The following is a 14325-nucleotide window of genomic DNA, read 5'->3' as shown; positions in this document are numbered from 1 at the left end:
CAACGGCACAGTGACACAACGATGTTTACAACACACCCGGAAGTCCCAGCATCGCCCACACCTGTCATTGTTAGTCTGAGACTCACGTTGAGTCAGCTGGATATGGCATCCAGGTGCGTGCGTGAGCACGCGCACACACACACACACACACACACGCTCACACTTCCTCCCAACCTCCTCATGTAAGAGACCCAGCAAAGCCAGGGATATGGTACAAAAATAGTTTATTACAAAAGAAATACAACCAAAACGCCTAATAATTTACATGGATATCAGTGCCTGGAGTCAGCCCATCTCTCCCTCCTCTCTGAAGTGGGTTGAGTGCAGAAGGGAGAGCTGTTCCTTGGTTCCACCAGCTCTGGGAGAGGAGAAGGAAATGAACGTTTTGGGGGGGCAGTTCCAGACGAAAGACTGGGAGACCAGGATGCCTGAGAAAAATGGGGGTAAGAGTCCTGGGTTGGGGGCGGGGCTGAGATGGAGGAATATCCGTGCTGAGAAGAGGGGGTTTATGGGTAGATATATGTGCCTCTGTGCAAATCCTGATCCAGAAGACTGGGTGGGGGGGGGGGGGGCAGAGTGAGATCTTCACAGTTTCCAGGAGGGCTGACCCCACAGGGTAGCGAGGTCCCTCCTCACGAGTCCAAGATCTGCCCCCCCATTCCTCTCAGCTACCTCCTGGAGCTGGGGAGGGGGGCACCGGCCGGCCAGGGGCTCGGAGGACCCCGGCATAGGGCAGGAAGGTCGGTGGAGATGAGGGAGGAAGGAAGAAACTGGGGGGAGCCATGGGGAATCCAGAAGGGTCCTTGGGGGGAGACTGGGAGGGCGAGGAGGGTGGTGATGCTGACAGAAGGCCTGCAGGAAGAGAAGAAAGACGAGGGGGTGAGGGCGGCCAGAGGCCAGAGCCAGGGAGGAGGAGGCTGGGGGTCCCGGCCCCTGGGTTCTGGGAGCTCGGGGGCTGGCCTGCGGTCTGGCTTCTCACCGTTGGAGCTGAGGCGGCTGCTGCTCTCAGGGGACGTGGTGGTGCTCCGGTCCGGGGAAGGCTCCGGCTGGGATGCCGGAGCAGGCCGTGTGGCCTTGCCTCTCAGGATGTCGATGACCTGTGGGACGCTGCACGATCACCTCCGGGCCAGCCCTGCCCACACAGCCCTGCCTCTCTGCATTTCTCCCGGTTCCCGGTTCCTGAGTCTCCTAGCTCAGGGAGCCTCGCCTCTCTCTCAGGACGTGCAAGAGGGCAAGTCACTTCTTTCTTCGGGCCTCAGTCTCTCCTCTGCCTAGAACTCACACCCACGCGTCAGGCTGCACCGGCTCGCCTCCACGCCCTGGCACTTACACGCACACACATGCCACTCATCTGTCCCATCCTTGCAGACCGGCGCTCGGGCACAGAACCACCCCCCATTCAGCCCCGACCCCCCACCAACTCCCGCAACCCCCCACCGCCACCAGCGTGCGCACTCACCCGGCGGCTGCGCGCCACCATAAGCGGTGTGTCGTTGTGGCAGTTCTTGAGGCCGCTGTCTGCGCCGCTGCGGACCAGCGTGCGCACGAGCGGGAGGAGCCCGCGGCCGGACGCCGAGTGCAGCGCAGAGCTGCCGGAGTACATCTGCGCGTTCACGTTGGCGCCGTGCTGCGGGCGGGGAGGCGCGAGTCAGGACCACCGCCTGGGTGGAAGGGGGCGGGACCCAAGGGCGGGGCCACACGCTGGGGCGGGGCCAGACCCGGGGAAGGTCAGAGAAGGGTGGAAACTGGAAACAGGGGCGGGACCAAGAGGGTCGGGGGGCGGCACCGAATCCGTTGGCCATGGACTCGGCAGCCAAGGCCAAGGCAAAGGGGGCGGGGTCAGAGAAGAGACCGGTACAGGGGTCTGGGCCTAATCGTGGACGGAGTGAGGGCGGAAGGAGCGCGGGGACTGGACCAAAGCCGGAAGACAAGGGTCAGCAAGACTCTAGCTGGGAGGGGCCTGGAACGTTTTGGGGGTTTAGAGGAAGGAATGCGAGATGGCCTAGGACTGGTTCGTAGTCTGGAGGAGTGAAGTCCTAGGGTTGGCGGAAGGAGGCCTAGGAGGAAGGGTCGGGGCTGGAAGCGTAGCAAGCACAAGTGCAAGAGCTGGAAGGAGGAGGGGTCGGTGGCAGGGATGGAGTGACAGGCGGTCAGGGCCAGAGGAGACGGTGGGCGAGAGGCCACATAAAGGGGCCGTACCCACCTGCAGCAGCAGCTGGACCATGCTCAGGCTGTTGTTTTCCACGGCGTGGATGAGTGGGGAGCGGCCGCTCTTAATGTCCTGCGGCAAGGAAGGAAAGTTTTGAGCGTCCCCTTGCTCTGCCCAAGCAGCTGGAGGCCCGCATCCCAACGGCTGGGTCCAGCATGTTTCCTTAGGTACTTCGAGCCCCGCTCCGTTGGCCCCGCCCCTCCCTGCTCCTCCAGGCGCCCCCATCCCACCCCCCCCCCCCCCCCGCCCAAGCGCGCTCACCACCGCGTCGATGTCCGCGCCGTGCTCCAACAAGAGCAGCACCGCTTCTTGGCACTCGGTGTTCACGGCCACGTGCAGGGCGGTGAGCCCTGAAGGAGCGGGAGACTCAGTTAAACGTAGGCCTGGGGTTTTGCAGCCTCAGAAGGACTCCAGGTCCTACCAGACAGCCCCCACCCAGCGCCCGGGTAGGTGCTCACCATCGTAATTGCGGGCCTCCAGGTCCATGGTGCCCCCGGCCGCGCTGTCCAGCAGGGCCCGCAGGCAGGCGGGGCTGCGGTGCTCGCATGCCAGGTGGGCTGCTGTCTGGCCGTGGCGGTCCAGTGCCATGGGGCTGGCACCGGCCATCACCAGGAGCCGGACCACAGACGGCAAGGTGGTGATCACAGCTAGGTGTAGCGGTGTCTGGGGAAGAGAGACTGTGAGGGACTCCTGTTTCCTGCCCTGCGACCCAGTCCTGCCTCCCTCAGAGTCTCCGAGTCCTGACCCCCAGCAGTCGTCTGAACCAGAAATCTGAGCACCTCCTCCCTCAGATTCAAGCGTCAGGGCCCCCAGCTCTTCTTCCCCTAGGACTCAGGTCCCCAGTCTCACCTGCCGGAGGTTGTTGTAGATGTCCAGCTCCCGGCCGCCGTGCTGGAAGAGGTTGACGAGGCGATGCACAGCTGGCAGATTGCCCTGCACCACGGCAATGTGGAGTGGCCTGGGGGTGGAGAATCACAGGCATGAGAGTGCTCACCTCTCACCCCTGTACGCTTAGCAGTGCTAACTCCAGAATGCGCAGGATGCTTTAGAAGTGACGCGGGTATCCAACCACCGCTCCCCATTCCCTCCATCCTGGTTCAGGCACCATCATCTCCCTCTTTACTGGCCTCTCTACTTCCACAGTGCCCTGCTGTCTGCTCCCCACATAGCAGCTAGAGAGACCCTTTTAGAACCTAAGTCAGATCATGCCCCTTTTCTGCATGGAATTCTCAAAGTCCTCACCATGGCCCACAGGCCCAGGGGTGATCTTGTCTCTCCCTCTTTTGATGTCATCTCTGTTCACTCTCCTCAGTTCACTCTGGCCACTAGCCTCCTTGCTGTCCCTCAAACATACCAAGCATGCTTGCCTCCTAGGCCTTTGCACTGGCAGTTCCCTCTGCCAGGAACAGTATCTCCCCCGCCCCCATATCTTTAGGGCTAACTCCCCTCACTGGGGCCTCTGCTAAAATGGTATGGCAGCGGCTCCCTCCCACCCCCAGGCTTTATTTTCCTCCACATCATCACCTGACATCTTACACTGTTTCCTGTCTGAATCTCCCTCGATAGAATGTCAGCTCCACCAGGTAAAGCATTTTTCCAGTGCCTACGACAGTGGCTGGTGCTGAGAAAGTGCTCCACAAACACCCTGAATAGATGAGGCCCTCTCAAGGCTCCCTGACCATCCTTGAAGCTGGGGACCATGTGCTCACCCCATTCCAGGCCACAGTTTTCTCATCTGTGGAATGGGTTGGGGATGAACTGGATGATCTCCATCTGTGGTGACTGGAGATCACGTTCAGCCTCCAACCCAAGAGTAGGTACATGGGGCAAGTTTTGTCCAGAAGGGAGATGACGGCACAGGTGGGACAAACAGGGATGATGGTTGTTGCTTGGGAGGCCTGACTGCGCAACCCAGATCCCCACTTTAGGACTGAAGGACTCCATTTCCTCAGCTTCTGGGAAGGTTGTCAAGTCTCGGCCCTCTCTGGGAATTACCCACCGCTGAAAAGGGCTGCTTGCCCAGGTCATGGGGGTGGGTAGACGCCACCCAGTGGCATCCGCTGACTGGTCCGTGCCGGCATAGAAGGCCCAGCCTTCTGGGCCCAACTCTCTGAAAGGCCGCTCCAGCTGCCATATTCCCTGCGGGATCCCTGAGGCCCAGTTGAAACTACAGAGCACCTCGAATTCTCCCTCTGCCCAGTCCTGCTGTCTCCATCCCCTCGGGCACTGAGCTGGAGAACCCTTTAAACCTCCTGCCAGCTTCTCAGGGCCCCCGAAGCTGGAAGAGCCATTCAGAGCTGAAGACAATCTGGGATGAGTGTAGGGGGATGGGGGGACGCTGGCGCTGAGTCCATAAGGCTGGCTGAAGTTACACAGGCCCCACAACCTCTATTTAAAGGCCACTTACTGGGGTCAACTTCCTTCTCACCCGCCGCTGCTTGCTGCCAAACCTGGGCCAGGCTAAGAGAGGTGAACGGTGGTCCTCCCCACGGCGGAATAGACTTCTAGAATCCACCTCCTAAATGCTGGAGGCAGAGAAGTTCTGCCGCACCTGAGGGCTTTGCGGGGGCTGAGCCAGGGTTGTAAATCTCTCTTGCCCTGAAGCGTGGGCAAAGTCACGTGGCCCTTTACCGCCTCGGGTTTCTCCTCGGTAAAGTGTCTCCCGCAATAGCTCCCAGCTCCCAGGAAGATTCTGCAGGTGAAACGCTGAACCCGGATACTGAACCGGGAGAGCCACGTTTGAAAAAGAAATCTCGGGGAAGGGGTCGGACCTGGGCCAGGGCCCCCCGGGGAAAGGCTCCGTCCCCTCCCCGCATCTCTCAGGACGCCCCGCCTGGGTCCCCTTCGGGGCGGGCGGGGTTAAGCGAGGGCAGAGGGAGAAATGATTTCAGAGAAACCGTCCAGGCCTGAGTTCCCATAAACGCGCGGGCCGCAGGGGGTGGGGCGGGGCTGGAGGAAGTGGGGACGGGAGGGGCGGCCCAGCCCTCGGACTTCCAGTAACAGGTCTGCTGGGCGGGGCTCCGCTTCCTGCTCCCTGGGGAGGGAAGCCTGGCCCTTCGGGGATCTACCCTGGCCACCCCGGCACCCCAACTTCCATCCTCGAATGAGGCGGAGAGGGGAGCCCGACCCAAAGAGCTCTCTCTAGTTACCTTGGGGGCAAGAAAGGACCCCAATTGCTCCAGCCAGGGGACCTCGCTAAGACTCCATGCCTCAGGGTTCAGAATCCAGCTGCCTCTCTGTCCCCCACATCCTGGCATGCATCCTCCTGCGACCCTGGCATACGATGCCCTAACTCTTGAAGGGTACAGACTGTCCCCGTCGGGCCGAGTTTTAGGCTCCCCCGGCTGCCCTGCCGCCCGGCGCCTTACTCGCTCAGCGGTCAAGGCATGTAGTACCCCAACTTCTGCCCTCCGGGACTCAGAACGCGTCCCCTCTCCCCCCCCCCCCCCCCACCTCGTGGAAACTCAGACTTCCAGCTCCCCACTGCCAGACCTTTGGGAGGGGGTGGGTGGGTGATTGCAAATGCCCTGAGATCTTACTGCCCTGAATACCTCGAAGTCCAGCCTCCCAACCGTAGCATTGCCCCTTTGGGGATCCAGACCTAGCGTGTCCCCCCACCCCCGCCCCCGCCCGGCCCGCTGCCCATTCCGGTAAAGCCTCGGCCCCAGCGGAAGGGGTTAAGGTTAGAGGGAGCGCCAGGAGGGGGAGGCTGCGAGTGAGTGACGGGTGCTGACGTGGGGAAGGCAGAGCAGCTGGGCTGCGGTCAAGTTCTGCGGGAAGGGATTTCCCCCACCAGGCAGCTGAGGCAGAAGTGTTTGCTTTGGGGGAGAGGGGGGAGGGCGGGGAGGGAGACTGGGGCGTGGGGCTGGAGAGTGGTGTGCCAGGTCTTCTGCACCCGGCTTTCACAGGCTGCAAACAAACCACCCCTGGGGACAGAGACAAATTGAATCTATTTCACAGATGACCCCACAGGTACCCAGAGGCGGCGGGAACTAGTTTTACCGAGGCCTTTGTGTATAAATATATTTATCTTTATATATATACATATATATAAAGATACATTTATAACTCAGACACTTTGTCCTGCTTGGGTTCGCAAGGATAGTCCACAGCCACCCTGGGAGCTCTGTTTCAACAAAATCCACTCCCATGTACTGAGCATCGACTGTGTGCCCGGCCCTGTTCTATGCACTGTAAGTCCTGTACTTCACTGCATTGAATCCGCATTGTGATCACGAGGCCTGATTTCCAGATAGGGAAACTGAGGCTTGGGGATGTGAAGTCACCCAGGGGCCAGTGGTGGAGAGCCCCCCCCCCCCCGCCACTTTCCTTGCATCTCCCCCTGTGGTTTCCAGAGTCCCCAAGCCCATTCCTAGACAATTGCTTTATTGAAATCATTTCTTTTCTGCCTCATAGAGACCTTCATCTTGTGGTTCTTGTTTGTACAGCGGGAAACTGAGGCAGAGAGGTGTGAGAAAGTGACCAGCTGAGATTCCATCCGAGGTTGGTAGAATTACCATAATAACCATGGTGGTCAAGTGTTTTTCTGAGTGCTAGGCCTGGGCTAAATGCTCCCATGCAGGATTTCTCGGTGGCTTCATGCAGCTCAGAAGCCTGTCCTTCAAATAATAGATGATAAAACCGTGAGATTTGTGAAATCAACTTAAAAAATTGTGAAATTAATTTAGTGGGCTATGACCAGGAAACAGCGACATGACTAGAATAGAAAACCCCAAAGTAGCTCCCATGTTGTAAGCATGAGTGCTGTTTTGTTCTGTGCAATTTTTATTTCAAGTTTATATATGTGTGTGTGCTTAGCAAAAGGTAATAATGATAATAATAACATTAATTAATACAGATTGAGCACTTTCAATCTACAAGGCTCTGTGCAAGGAGCTTAACATGTATAATTCATATAATAAGTCAATCTAAAATGTCTTTCCCATTTTTGGCTTTTGGTAAAAACTTTAAAAGCCCACTGCTTCAAAAACAGTCCTGGGAGGTAAGTGTTCTCAGGGTGCCCATTTTTCAAAAGAGGAAACTGAGGCTCAGAAAGGGAAAGGGGCTTCCTCAAAGTTGCATAGACGGGGAGACAGGATTCTAACTCAGTGCAGGTAACTTGAAAGCTCGTGCTGAGTGCCCCTGTGTTGCAGTGGGTGGGTGAGGTGGGAGGAGGGTTGGCCTCCCCACCCTTCTATTCCCCTCCATGAATGGGGGACTGTCACTCACGTATCTCCATCCTCATCAGCTCGCGTGGCCATGGCGATGTCAGCTGACAGGGGGTGTTCCATGGAGCACACCATGGGGTACAGAGGTGTAGGCAAGTTCAGCAGAGGAAAGGGGGAACCCATGGTCGGGGTGGGGTACAGGGACAGTAAAGGTCCTGGTAAGAGAAAGGACATGCATGAGGCCAAACCCACAGATCATCAGCCTGCCCCCTAGCTCCAGGCCTTCACTCTGTGTCACCTGCCCTTTTCCCTTGGTTCCTTCTGCATCTCCTCCTGAGCCCTCAAGGCCCAAGACAAACTCCTCTACCACGGCCCTCCTCTGCGCTCCTGCAGCTCCCCTCCCCAGCCTTGGACATTGTCACTTATCTTTATTTCTGTCTGACCCCTCATCTTCTACTAGGCAAAGATTCTGCACTATCGCCCAGCATGGGGACCTCAGGACCAGTTTGCTGAGTGAATCTGTGGCTGAGGAAGGTAAGGGTGGATGAAGCACCAGGTGGAGGGGGTGGGATGAATGTGTACAGAGTTTGGGGAGAGTGCGTAGTGCCAGAATCCGGCATAGATCAAACTGCTGGAGGGCACCGAGGTAGCTGGCAAATCTACATCTACCCATCACTCAGATGGGGAAAACTGAGGCTCAGGTTTTCATGGGGGAATGGGAAAGGGGAGAAAGCAGTGACAGGCCTGACGGAGGGCTTGAAGCTGTACCCTGAGGGGGTGAAAGGTGCAGAAACTGGGCAAAGTTCTGGAGGCCCAAGGCCTGGGGTCTCTGCAGCTCTGGGGGCCACACGGAGATTGTGACGCAGGCACAGCTGTGGGAGAGGCTGCCCCCTCCTGGATATCAGGGACGGAGACAGGATGGGAAGACTAGTGCCTGTTCTCTGTCATCTCCTGGTCCTTGGGGGCTCCATTCCTGAAATCCCAAGTTTCCTAGTCCTTGCATGTTCAATGCCAGGCCTTGGTGCCCTCAGGGCTTCTGCCCAGAGACCCCCAAATCCTCCCTGGCCCTATATCCTTGAGGCCCAGAACTCCCCAGTCCTGACCCCCAGTTCTTAGAATCCTCAGTCCCCAAATCCCCCCTAAGGCCTCCTGACGTCATGACACCAGTGAGACACTGATCACTTGCAAGCACACAGAAGTGGGTGCTTGGAACGCCAGGTCTCTGTCCTGCTGACTCTTAGGACCCCTGGTATTGGGATCGGTTTCCTTGGGTTTTTGTGATCCCAGATATTGGGGTGCTCAGTACTCCCACTCTGTTCCCATCTTTTCCCGACATCTGGGTTCCCGAGATTTTGACAAATGGGGATATGTCTTCTTAGAACCCCAGCCTCTGTTCCCCTCACTCTCTTTGACCCTACATAAAGTTCAAGGATCCCAAAACCCCCAGCTTCTTGGGTCCAGCCGCTGATTCCTTATAACCCTATTTATCTGGGTTCTTAAGAGTTTATAATTCTGTGGTCCTGGGACTTGACTCCCTGAGACCCAATATCTGGACTGCTAGGCTCTGTCTCCTGGTTCCCTATAGGTGGGTCTCAGATCTCAGGACTTCGGACACCCAGCTTCCAAGAGCTCTGGTGTCCCAAGGTGCTGGCGCTCTGAAGCTCCCATATCTGCACCCTTGGGACCTCAGGCTCTGCCCGCAACTCCCCAGGAACCCCCTCTCTGTGTCCTTGGGACCTTGGCTTTTGTCCCTCGGCTCCCGAGGCCCCCCTGTGTTAAGGTCGGAGCTCTGCCGCCTGACTCGGGTGGTGACCCTCTGCACTGCCTGCCCACCACCCGGCCATGACCTGCGGAAGCCACTCACCCTGGTAGTAAATTGCCTCTGGTCGCGCCAGGCCGTGAGGGGGCGCGGGCACAGTCGGTGTGTCGGAGCCACCGCGGAGGGGATCCGGGGGGACGACGGGGCCCGCAGCGCCGCGCGGGGCGGCGGGCTCCGGGGAGGGCGCGCGCAGAGGGCGCTTGCGGAGCGGCAGCGCGGCGCCCGGGGGTCCAGTGGCCTTGGGCCGGGTGCGCAGGTCCACGGGCCCCTCGTCCATGGTCCCCGCGGGGCATCGGGGCATGGGGCCGCCGGGGACGGCGGCCGAGCGGGCGGCCGGAGCGCGGCTGGGCTCGGCGGCACGGGAGGGTGGTTGCGCCGAGCGCCGGGACTTCCCCTGCCGCCGGCTGAACTGAAGGGACTTTTGTCGGCCCGGGCGGTGCCGGCCGCCCGCCTCCCCGCCCCCGGCCCCCCCGGGGCCACCCGTCCGCCCCAGGGGTTTCCTGGACCCGCCGCCGCTCGCGCCGTCCCGCGGTGCCGCCCGCCGATCGCCCCGCCCGCGCCGCGCCCCACGCCCGCCCCCTCCCGGCCCCGCGGCGCCCGGGGCGGCTGGGCCTCGGCGGGGGGCGGGGGCGGGCAGGGGGTGGGAAGGAGGCGGGGTCGCGGGGTCCCCACCCCTGCGGCTGCGGGCCTCAGGCTGCGTCCCCGTGTGTGTGTGTGTGTGTGTGTGTGTGTGTGTGTGTGTGTGTGTGTGAATGTCTCTTTCTGGCTGTAGGTCTCCATCTCTGTATCTCAGTCTGGAACTGTCCCTGACTCGAGGGTCAGGATGGATGTCTCTCTATCTCTGTGTCTCTCTCTGTTCTCACTGTCTCTGTCTCCATCGTCTCTGGGCATCCCTTTCCGTGTGTCTGTCTCTGGAGCGCTGTCTGCTTCTCAGCCTCTTCCTCTCCCCCCGACCCCACCTCCCCAGGGAGGCAGTTCCCAGAGGCCCTTGGGGTCGCCAGGACGTGGGTTCGATTCCAGACTCCCACTTCCTCGCTGGGTGACCTTGACCAGGCACTTCCCTTCTCTGAGTCGTTTCCTCCTTTGTGGGAGCGAGAAGACGCACCCAGGGCAGGGACTACCCTCGGCGGGCGCCCGGGCACGATCCCTCTGCCTGCCCTGCCCCCATCTCTGCCTCCTCCATGTGCCTGCTCAGTCTGGGGTGTGAACTTCGCTGGGGGCGTGAAGGGGGGGAATGTTCGGTGGGGAGAGCACAGAGAAACCGTGAACGTGTCTCTCCCCTCGGGGTCCCATGACCCAGCCTAAGCCTCCGGGCACAGGGTGGGTGCCCCCGAAATCCTCGATACACAGAGAAACAGATGTGGCAAAAGGGGTCCAGAGGTCGTGAAAGGCCAGGTAAGAGGGAGACGGGGAGACAGCAAGAGCCAAAGCCCGGGTCCAGAAGACAGGGGGCCGGCGGGCTTCCCTTCTGCCCCCGAGTCCCCCTCCCATCCTGGGCGGGGTTGGTGGGTGGGGAACAGGCCAGGCTGGTTGGGGGCATGACTCAGAGGCAGGCTGGAGCTGGGGGCGGCGGGGCCAGGGGGAGGGAAGGACGGAGGCGGGCCTCTCCCATGACCCCGCCCTTGCCGCCCTTCTCCCCGCCCCGGGGAGGGGCCCAGCCGCTCGGGGCTTTCCCGGATTTCCCTGGAGGCGGGGCTGTCGCTGGGGTTGAGTCCCGGTCACTGACTTACGGGAGGTGGAGCGGAAGACTTGGGGGACCTAAAGGGGCGAGGGAATGCGTGCTGCACCCCGGGTCTGTCCAGGCGGCACGCAGGGTCTTCCTGGTTTTGTGTGTCTCCCCCGGTCTCTGGATCTCCTTCCTTGGTCTCCGTCCCTCTGCCTCCAGTCCCGCCTTGTCGCCTTGTCTCTCCATCTCTGTCTGTATCTCAGTCTCCCCATCCTGGGACCCTGAAAATGGGTGTAAGGCCCCCGGTTCTCAGGAAGGGACTTCGCCCAAGACTGGGACTCCACCCCAGTGATGTCAGGAGCAGCTGTGGGCAGACAGAAGCCTCACTCTCTTCCCTGCTTCTCTCCTTTCTGCTTCTCTGGGTCTCCCCCTCGGTGCTCTGTAAAGGGAGAGCGTCTGGGGGCAAGATCTGGGTTCAAGTCCCACTTCCACTGCTTGCTGACAGCGAACCTTAGGTCGTTTCTCTTGAGCCTCAGTTTGTTCTTCTGGAAAATGAGGCTGAGATCAACCCTTGCCCCCAGAGTTGTGGGGGCTACAGGGGAAGAGGTGAGGGAATTAGGCTGGGAAGTCTGGCGTTCCCACCCACTCAGCCCTCACCTCTGGTGACTCTCCAACACAGGGGAGGGATGGGGTGTAGAGCACTGCCCCGCTGTACAGAGAGCAGCTGAGCCTGGGAGAAGCGAGGCTTGTCAAGGTGATGACCCCAGGAGGTAGGGTTGGAAGGATGCCCAAGGTCCTCCCATGCCCTGGCTCCCTTGCTGCAGGTGGGGCAATGACTCTGGGCCCAGAGGGGACTAGGGAGGGGGTGTCTGCTTTCGGCCTAGAGGGGGCTTAGAGGGGCCGAAAGAGAGGATGCTGCTGGTTCTGAATCTGAGGGTGGAGGAGGGATGAAAGAGTCTGAGGGAGGAGGATATGAAGGAGGAAGACAGGGCCAAGAGGGAAGTAGGTGGTCTGAGGGAGGAAGTGAGGGTCTGAGGGGGGATTTGAGGGTCTGAGGGGGGAGTTGAGGGTCTGAGGGAGAGAGAGAAGAACTAAATGAAGCCAGTGGCTCTGAGAGAGGAGGAGAAAGTGGAGGGTGGGGGAAAAAGGGCTTGAGGGAAGATGAGATCTGAAGAGGCTGTGAGCGTGGAGGCAAATTCTGAGGGGGAAGATCTGAGGGTCTTGGGGTGGCGGCCATGGTCTGAGGGAGGGGGATCAGTTGGAGGGGGGCCTCCTTGGGGCAGAGGGAGGCATGCTTGGGGAACCAGCAGGGACTGAGGGGAGGGAAGAGAGGGGAGGCCTGGAGTCAGCCCCGCCCCGCAGCTGTCTCTAATTTCCCAGAATCTTCTGCTGCTCAGGAAAGTCCCAGCTCCCACAGCCGCCTCCCTCTTGTGTCGGGAATGGAGGATGAGGAACCAGGATGGCTCCCCCCTCCTTTCCCCCCTTGCTCCCTGAACCCTTGTCGGGGAGGACTAGGGTCTCCCCTCTCTGGGCCATGAGCTCTGGAGGGCCCCCCCCCCCCACCCGCAGGGGCGGCCCCTGGATGAGTCCCAGAAACTTCCCAGATGAGGCTGGGAAGTTCTGCTTGGTGTCTAACCACTTTCCCCACGCAGGCCAACCTTTGTACCTGGTCACACTGCCTGCTACTGCTTCTTCTCCTCTTGTCCTTCTTCAAACCTCTCTGGGGAAGGAAGGGCCACGATTATACCTGCTCACGGTCCCAAGAGGGAAGTGAAGTCCCACAGCTAGAAGGCTGTGATTCTGGGCCAGCTTTCTTGCCCTTGGGGGCCTCCATTTCTCCTAAAAGGAGAAGATTGGGCTGGTCAGACCCTAAGTTCCTATTGGCGTAATTCCTGGCCTTTGTTCTCTTTGCTTCTGACTGAGAAGTCCTGTCTCCAGCTTTCATGAGCTTTGTGACCTGCAGCAGTTACTGAACCTTATGGAGGCTTAGTTTCCTCATTTATGCTGCTAGGTCGCTTCAGTCGTGTCCGACTCTGTGTGACCCCACAGATGCCAGCCCACTAGGCTCCCCCGTCCCTGGGATTCTCCAGGCAAGAACACTGGAGTGGGTTGCCATTTCCTTCTCCAGTGTATGAAAGTGAAAAGTGAAAGTGAAGTCACTCAGTCGTGTCCGACTCTTAGTGACCTCATGGACTGTAGCCCACCAGGCTCCTCCGCCCATGGGATTTGCCAGGCCAGAGTACTGGAGTGGGGTGCCATTGCCTTCTCCGTTCCTCATTTATAAAACAGACTAAATCAAGAAAACATGCTTCCATTCTGTAGGTCCTGAACTATAGAAAGTGCTTGATACAATGTAGCTGCTAATATTATTCTTCCCATTATAACCATTCTTCCTGTTATAACCTGGCATAGGAATAATACCAATTCTTATTAATCCATTAACCCAAATTTTCAATGGCAGGATCAATTTCATTGATTCAACATGCTGGGTTTGAGCCCTCGTTCTGCTGCGTGTTAGCTATGTGACCTTGGATAGGAGGCTTTCTCCCTCTGGGCCTTCCTTGTGACTTTATGGTTGGGAATGATGACAGCTTCTGCCTCTCATGATTTCTGGGCAGATCGACACCAGGTGTGCAGAGTGAATGGCTGACTGAATGAATGAAGGGTATCTACGCTTCACGCTGTGTGCCTTCACCACCAGGCCAGGCCTTTGATTATTTGTATTTTTAAATTAATTACTTAATTTGACTGCACTGGGTCTTAGTGTGTGGTTCGTGGGATCTTTGATTGTCACTGTGTCATGCGGGCTCTTTTGTTTACAGTTGCAGCATGTGATGTCTCAGTTGTGGCATGCGGGATCTAGATCCCCGGCCAGGGATCGAACCCTGGGTCCCTGGCATTGGGAGTTCCGAGTCTTGGAGTCTTAGCCACTGGACCACCAGGGAAGCCCCCAGGCCAGGCCTTTCTTGTCATGCTTTCCACCCAGAGATGAGACTAGATAGGCCCATTTGCTCTGCCCGAGCTCCTACTTAGGAACAGGCTAACTTCATTCTCTTAACACCCAGTAAGGAAAATTCAGTGTAAATCTCCATTTCAAAGGGAAAGGAGGGGACACAAAGCAATGAAGTCACTGTCTAGGGGAACATGATGAGAGATGGGTGGGGGAAGCACGATTTTAAACCAATTCTCTGTGGCCCCAGCATCTTGATTGCTGCACCACGGACCTGCAAGGGATGCTCATTAGTCCCAGAGACCGTCAGACTCCCCTCTCAGCTCTCATCCTAGCCACTTCCTGGGAAGGAATCATTTAGATGGGGATAGGGAGAGGCGAGGTCACATGCCTGAGTCTGCGTTCTTGCTAGGGTGCTCTTCTGCAGGCCAGGGAGGGTGGAGCAGATGGAGAGAAGATTGCCTTGCAGCAGGGCTGAGTTAGATTTAAGAGAGGCTTGGGAAGAGCAAGCAA

The 14325-nt window shown here is 58.8% G+C and overlaps 1 protein-coding gene across 1 annotated transcript; it reads right to left on the bottom strand.

The window, feature by feature from the left end:
- Nucleotides 1-213: 213 nt before the first annotated feature.
- BCL3 (BCL3 transcription coactivator) lies at nt 214-9691 on the bottom strand. The gene is made up of 9 exons (XM_052655990.1): nt 9242-9691; nt 7439-7592; nt 3059-3167; nt 2668-2872; nt 2471-2559; nt 2204-2281; nt 1460-1627; nt 980-1097; nt 214-852 (listed from the first exon to the last, which is right to left on the bottom strand). The coding sequence occupies exons 1-9, from the start codon at nt 9495-9497 to the stop codon at nt 665-667; spliced, it is 1365 nt and encodes a 454-aa protein (XP_052511950.1). The 5' UTR covers nt 9498-9691; the 3' UTR covers nt 214-664.
- Between the last annotated feature and the right edge of the window lie 4634 nt (nt 9692-14325).

This window comes from Budorcas taxicolor, chromosome 18, assembly GCF_023091745.1.
Source record: "Budorcas taxicolor isolate Tak-1 chromosome 18, Takin1.1, whole genome shotgun sequence".
In the NCBI taxonomy this organism is placed as follows: domain Eukaryota; kingdom Metazoa; phylum Chordata; class Mammalia; order Artiodactyla; family Bovidae; genus Budorcas; species Budorcas taxicolor.
The sequence above is the reverse complement of the archived record's forward strand: the minus strand, read 5'-3'. Positions and strand labels throughout refer to the sequence as shown.